We start from the raw sequence: 7,698 nt of genomic DNA on the forward strand, positions 1-7,698 counted from the left end.
GAGTCCGGGACCTGGCAGCTTACTTTGTCTCTCCTTCTCCTTTTTCTCCTTCTCTCTCTCCCCCCCCACCTCTCTTAGGTGAGCACATGTGCCCTATAGCAAATTTAAAAAATAAATAAATAAAATAATTCCTAAAAAAATGGTGTATTAATTATATTAAGTTGTGGCATTCGTTTGTATGAAGTTTTAATATATATATATATTAAAAAAACACACATAGCTGGCCCAGACACTGTAGCACAGCAATAATGCAAGTGCCCTCCAAGACTGTAGGGCACATGGCCAACTGCCAGTTTGGATCCATGGGTCAGCCTGAGGGACAGCACACGTGTCGGCTCCCAGGATCCCGATGGGCTGGAGGACTGGGGGAAGTGGATCTTGGTGTGATGTGATTCTGTCAAAGGTGCTTCTCTGTCTCTTTCTGATACGTATACTCTGTCATTTAAAAAAAAAAAGGCAGCTATATCAGGAAGCTGAAAGTGCTGTGTCAGGTGGGAAGTGTTTTTGATTAATAGTTGAGATGATTTGTTGGTCTGTTGTCATGGCTTTACTCTTATCTAGTAGATTTCGTGTCAGTATATTTCGTTTTCTAAGATGGCCATAGGTTCCATTTACTGACAGACCTTTGCCATTCTAAAATCTGAGCAGGGATTTTATGATTCTTGGCATTGTGCATAGCAGCTAATAGAATTAAAATGCTTTCATCAGATTTTCTTGTTTCACTGCTTTATGATGGTTGCTACAAACAGTAATGGGAATGTTTTGACACTATTATTTTATACAATGCAAGAAATCATTTTACTACGATCATCACAATTTCTCTGTGACTAAATAACAATGGAGCAAGAAAATATTCTACCCAAATTTTTATTATTGCCAAGCTGCTTATCATAGATGTTTAAGTTTCCTAGGAAGTTAGCCAATTAACCCTGCCTTTACCTTAAGTGTGTGCTTTTTACAATGCATACCGTCCGCTTACTTTAGTGACCTCTTAAAACATTTTAGACACTGGAGGTGCATACAAGTTGAGACTGAAATGGGGATCTGTTTTCTTTCAGGTGAAGGGTGTGGATGAAGGGAGAGATCAGAAAGTGTTCAAGGGTGTTGTTTGCAGTAGTTTATATTATCGATTACAGTAATAGTTAAAATTGTTAGATAATCTCAGAGGAAGAAGCATATAAGAGTGAAGAGGGTTCATTTTCTTTCAGGTGAAGGTTGTGGATGAACGGAGGTATCGGAAAGTTTTTGAAGATATTGTACGCATCATGGACAGAATGGAAAATGACTTCCTTCCTTCCTTAGAACTCAGCAGGAGGGAGGTGAGCGAAAGTCCAAGGCCTCTTGTCTATTCCTTGTCGTGAGAGGAACCATGTAACTTGGAAAGGCAACATAACAAGGTGGTTAATGCACCGATGCTGGGGGTCAAACTGCCTCCAGTCTAGTCCCAGCACTACCACATACTGGATATCTGGCTGCAAGCGAGCACCTTACCCTCTTAGACCTAGCTGCGGGGTCTTTTTTGGAGTAAAGGGTGCTTGTAAGGATGATGTGTTAATACAGGCAAAGCTCTTAGGACAGCACCTGGCACACACTAAACCCTCACATGGTAGCTGCTTTTACTTAATATTTAAAACTTGCTGATTAATTCTTATCTCAGAGGCCAGGGCTTGGTCACAGGATGAATGCCCTGAACCCTTTCAGGATCCTAGGACCAATCAGGGGTAGCCTAGAGAAATAGCAAGAGCCACCTAACTCCTTCTCTGCTGGTGCGGGAATAATACATGAAAGCGGATGGTGTGAAGCTGGCGCAGTTGTTGAATGCATATAGCAGTTGCACATCTGGTTAATAATCACCTTATTCTTTATTCATATTCTCTATTGAATAATCCAACTGACTGACTTCCCCTACTAGTGATGCATGTTCGTGTCTGTCTGTTACTCCCCAGTTTGTGTTTGAGAATGTGAAGTTTCGGCAACTACAGAAGGAGAAGTTCCAGATCAGCAACAACGGACAGGTTCCCTGCCATTTTTCTTTCATCCCTAAACTTAATGACACCCAGTACTGCAAGCCATGGCTTCGGGCTGAACCTTTTGAGGGCTACTTGGAGCCAAGTGAGTTTTTCCTTTACTGTTGCCTCTGCCTGCGATGTACCATCTCCCCCTGACTTCCATCCCCTTGGTTTAACTGCTTATTTTCTAACCACATGTCTCTTACCTTCCCTTCAGTGTATCGGGTATACCTCTTTTATGTGTCCAGTCTCTTCCCTGCTGTTGCTTGATGATTTTTTTTAGACGATACTTGTTCTGTCAATTCTTACGCTCTTCTTGCTTTTCCATGGGTGATTTCTCTATTACTGCGTATCATCTCTTACATTTCAGATGAGACAGTGGACATTTCTCTTGATGTATATGTCAGCAAAGATTCTGTGACCATCCTGAACTCAGGGGAAGATAAGATTGAAGACATTCTCGTCCTTCACCTGGATCGAGGCAAAGATTACTTCTTGACCATCAGTGGGAATTACCTCCCAAGTTGTTTTGGTACATCCTTAGAGGCTCTGTGCCGAATGAAAAGACCAATCCGAGAAGTTCCTGTTACCAAACTCATAGACTTGGTAAGAAATAGCCTAACACATAAACCTTCTTTACATGTGCTTTTCACAATCCTTAAGTGATGTCCCTATTACCTCTGTGCTTTCTCTCTTTCTCTGGGCAGGAGGACTGTCAAGTGATTAAGAAGAACGTCCCTTTCCTCTAGCATGACTTTGATTAGATTAAGCCTTAAGCGGGAAGAAGAGAGGCTGAGCTGTAGTTGGCTCTTGTCGGCAATATAATAGATAGTACTAAGCTCACTGAATAAGATTAAAGGCTCCCTTCTCAAAGATAGAGTACTTATTTGTTAAGGCCTTCATACTCTCAAGCCACTATTATATAAGTTAGTGTATGTGAGCTATGGTAAATGGGGCAGGCAGTGTCACCCTCATTAAGCATATGAGAAAACTGAGGCACAGAGACATTAACCTGTCCAAGGTTGAACAAGTTAGTGACAAACCTGTCACCCAGATTGCTTGACTCCCAGTCCAGTACTCCTCAGTGTACTCATCAAAGTCAAACTTCACTGAATATGGAAGTATTCAGTTGTTGGAAAAGTCATGACGCGTTTTTTAAGAAGTTTGTTGCCTTAGGGTGCACATGCTCACCCGGGGGAGAGAGAGAGACAGTGAGAGGGAAAGTGAGAAATTGCCCCCTTAGCGGGGATGGCCACACTACAGTCCCTTCTCCTCCATTCTCCCCCTGGGGTCTTAGGCACACACGCATGCACACATGCCTGGCGTGATTTTCAAGCCACCGGCTCTGGGACTCAAAATGTAGTTGGCCATGTGGTGTTCAGTGAAGTAACCACTACACCATCTGCTGGCCCCTATGATAAATTTTTCTATGTTTGTCTATGCATAAATACATCATGACTTTTCCAACGCCCGAATAGATGTGTAAAATAACCTTGGGGTACCTGCTGAATCCACAGGGGTACTTATTGCAAATATAGGCTCCTCTCCACTCCATCTCTGGCAGTGGAATGAGCATCAAAGGATGTGAGGCCCAGGAATTCTGTCTGCATCCCACATAATAATAATGTACATTGGGGCCAGCAGGTGGCCTAATGATTAAGAGCGCTGGACTTCCACATGGTCGACTGGTTTGAGTCCTGAACCTGGCGGCTTTCTTTCTCACTTCCCTCCCTCCCCCCTCTCCCAGTCTGTCCCTCTCTGGTCAAATAAATAAATTAATTAATAAAGTTAAATAAAAATAATTCTAAAAAAAATGTACTAAGGTTTCATAAATATTTGGTGAATGAAAGAACATTAGAATGGGGGCCAGCAAATGGCATGGTGGTTGGGGCATTGGAGTCTCACTTGGCCCATCATGGTTTGAGTCTCAGACCTGGCAGCTTGCCTTTTCACTCCCCCCCCAACCCCCTTCGTCTCTATCTGTCTCTCTCTGGTGAGTGCACATGACTTATAGGGAGTAAATTAAATAAATGAATAAATAAAAATAAATCATTTTAAAAAATATTTTTGAGAGATTTTTGCTATAGGGTGCATACATTGGGGTTTAATACCTATTTAATGTGAGTCACTTAAGAAAGGAAAGGGGCATCATTTCTCCACCCCTTCCCTAAACCAGCCATGATATTAATGTTCTTATGAAGGAAATGCTTATTATCTTTCGTAACATAAATTGATTTAGTAACATATTCTTCCTATTAAGAATTTTACTTCTAAATGAAATTGTGTTGGTTTTATAGACCTCCCTGGGCTACAAGAGTATATTTTTGGTCTTTTACCAAAGAAAATTAGGTGACACAACAGCTATACGTTACAGGTGCCATTAATATTCACATCAATCCTTTTGGCCTAGCCAGAGTAAGTGACAGTGTCATCTGGCGGGGAGGGCTGGACCAGCAGGCTACTGCTTTGTCTAAGTGTGGTCTGTTCCGTTGCCATGGAGTGGTTCTAGCTGTGACTCAGACAGCACATTAAAACACTTGAGTCCAATCTCAGCATTCTTTCTGGGAATTATGCTCGTTTCCCTAGAGCCCTCATGATTGAGTAGATTACCTCTGTTTGAGAGAGTTGTTTTCTTCACAGATTCATATCCTGCCATCTCCCGTGATACTTGTTTTCCTTCCTCCACCATATTCCTGTCATTCAGATTTAGTATTTCACCTTTCTTTAAAGAATGATCTATTTTAATGTTATTTATTAATTTATTTTAGTTTAATTTGCCCAGAGAGAGAGAGATTTTAGAGAGAGAGATTTGGATTTTAGAGTATCTGCATGCACATAATGAGATATTTTGGAGATGGAGCCCGAGGTTAAGCAAAAACTTAATTGTGTTTTATATGTACTTTATACACATAGTACCCTAAGATAATTTTATATACTATTTTTGTATTGCAGCATTTTGACTGGGACCCATTATATGAGATCAGGTGTGCAATTTTCATCTTTGCTGTTCAAAATGTCTCAAGTTTTAGAGCATTTAAGAGTTCACATTTTCAGATTAGGTATGTTCAGCCTGTATCCTCACATCCAGTCCATATGCAGGTTTCTCCAGTTATCCCAACAATTTCTTTTATGGCTTTTTTGAAAACATTTTTATCATAAGGCATGTGTATTCACCAGAGAGAGAAAGAGAGAGAGGAAGGGAGGGAAGGAGGGAGGGAGGGAAAGGGGGAAAGTAAGAAATTACCCCCTGGGGTGGGAGGTGGCCAGGTCACAATCCCTTCTCTTCCTGGGACGTTGGGCATGCACACACATGCACCTGGCTTGATTTTTCAAGCCACCAGGTCCAGGACTCGAACTGTGGATGGCCATGTGGGAATGCAGCACCTTAACCACCATGCCACCTGTTATCCCCTTTTATAGCTTTTTTAAAACAAAAATCCAATCTGGGTTCAGACAGTACATTTGATGAGGTCTCTATAGTCACTTTTAGAGTAGAACAGCTCTCCATTTCTTTTTTAATGACATTGACTTTCATCGGGGGTGGGGGGGTTTGCTATAGGGCACATGCACTCACCAGAAAGACAGAGAGAGACATAAAGTGAGAAATCACCCCCCAGGGAGAATGGCCACGCTGCAATCCCTTCTCCTCCATTCTCCTCTCGGGATCTTGGGCACGCACGCACACACACTCGGTGAGAATTTAAGCCACCAGGTCTGGGACTCAGACCCTGGCCAACTACATGGGAGTCCAGCAACATAGCCATTATGCCAACTGCTGGTCCTGACTTTTTTTTTAATGATTTTATTCAACTTTATGTATTAATTTACTTATTTTAATTTGACCACAGAGGGACAGAGAAAGAGAGAGAGAAAATTAAAAAGCAAGCTGCCAGGTCTGGGAGTCAAACCATGGTTAGCCATGTGGGAGAGGCCAGCACCCTTAACCACCACGCCATGACATTGGCTTTTTGAGAGCCCCACACAATTCTCCAGTCAGAGTTCCACCATTTCATGTTAGATTGTTTCCTCTCGGTATTTTGTAACTTCTTTCTACTCTCCCCTCTTTCTCTTATACGTTGTAATGCAGAAACTAGCTTTATTTTTGGTCAAAATTGACAGAGGTATTGCTATAATTTTCCCATATTCTGAAAATAGTTAGAATGAGGCTTAACCAGCATAAAAAGTTTTTATTTTATATAAGATATATTATTAGCTAATTCTACCATGTTTGCCCATAAGTAGGAAGTAGCCAAAATCATTAGTTAAAATTAATGATTCTATAGAAAACATTTATCCTTTTTTTGTGCACAGATGATTCCTGATTAAAAAACATAGAACTCTAATAATTTTTCCCCTTTATTCATGATAGCATGTGTGTGTCTATGTGAGAGAGAAAGAGAGAGAGATGATCACTGTTCACAGAGTCTGGCCATGCCACAATCCCTTTTCTCCAGCCCTTTAGATCTTGGGCACTCACTCACATGCCTGGTGTGCTTTAGGCTGACTGGACTGGGGATTCAAGCCATGGTCACCATGTGGGATCCAGCTTCTCTTGAATAGCACATTACCATTGTGCCACAGAGCTGGCACAAGGCCCTTAATTGTAAAATTGCTGAATTCTTATTAAATTGTATGTATCTAATTATCATTTATCCTTTTAAAGCTTTCATTCTGTAGGATTTAGAGTTCTGATGATGTTCACAGTCTATTGCATTTCAGTGTTATTAAATTCCTATACCTCATCAATGAAATTATTCATATTAGTGCCAAGATCCAAGGTGATGTTTCAGGTCCCAAGAGACAATGGTCTTGTCCTCTATTGTATTATATACTTTAAAATTTTGGTGAAGCCAGAAATGAATTCAGTGTATATGTTGTCTCTCTATATACTGTTTCAGGAAGGTTCATAGGCCTCACCCTCTTCCTACCAAATGCAGAATGAAATAACTAGCATAAACACAGTTCATTTTCCTTGACCGTAATAACAGTGACTTTGCCACTCCAAGGATACTTGAGATTAGCACAGATGGGAAGCAGATGACAATCTACTGTTAATAATAATTATTCTTTTCCAGAATTAAGATACATTTTTCCGTTTTATTAACTAGCATTTTAAGTAACAAATGATCATCAGTGTTTACTCAGTACACACTGGATATAAAGCATGTTGGAGTTTCTGTGGGTTCCTATAATTTCACGGTGATGAAAATATGCTCGCCTGTACAATACAGTTAAATCATGGCTAATAGGAAGTTTGGTTAGAGGTCATCTGAACATTAACCATCTTTACTAGCTAATGTCCAGCATGTTTGATAAAGTCAGTATTTTGAAAAGTCATTTGCAGTGAGTGTCATGGAGTTTGTCATTTGTATTAACAATCAAGTCCTCTGTGCTGCTCACTCACACCCTTATATGCTATAAAAGCTTATCAATTGACCAGGTAATGTCTGTAAAAATCACTCCCAGAGTTGACCTGTCTTGGTTACTTGAATATTTGGAACATAATGTAACGTGAATGTGACTTGGAAATATTACGTTCAGCACAAGAGAATAAGGTAAGTTAGGAAAGTGATTTGGGGTTAGTCATAGAAATATTTTCAATGAAGTCTAAGTACTTAAGAAACACATATTAAGGGTACAATAAAGGGTGGAAGGTGAAAGTTAAAATACCATGTATGAAAAATTGAGA

General features: G+C 40.5%; 1 protein-coding gene across 3 annotated transcripts in view; it reads left to right on the forward strand.

Annotated features, from left to right (window-relative positions):
- OCRL (OCRL inositol polyphosphate-5-phosphatase) overlaps nt 1-7,698 on the forward strand; it is a gene marked incomplete at its 5' end in the record, with an annotated part of 59,463 nt that overhangs the window by 40,026 nt on the left and 11,739 nt on the right. For 2 of the 3 annotated variants that reach the window (XM_006165852.2, XM_014583112.1), the window contains 3 exon segments: nt 1,209-1,319; nt 1,947-2,112; nt 2,380-2,615. In XM_006165852.2, the coding sequence (XP_006165914.2) occupies nt 1,209-1,319; nt 1,947-2,112; nt 2,380-2,615 (513 nt within the window). 3 annotated transcript variants of the gene reach the window in all.

The sequence above is a fragment of the Tupaia chinensis genome, unplaced genomic scaffold (assembly GCF_000334495.1).
Source record: "Tupaia chinensis unplaced genomic scaffold, TupChi_1.0 Scaffold144058_1, whole genome shotgun sequence".
NCBI lineage: Eukaryota > Metazoa > Chordata > Mammalia > Scandentia > Tupaiidae > Tupaia > Tupaia belangeri.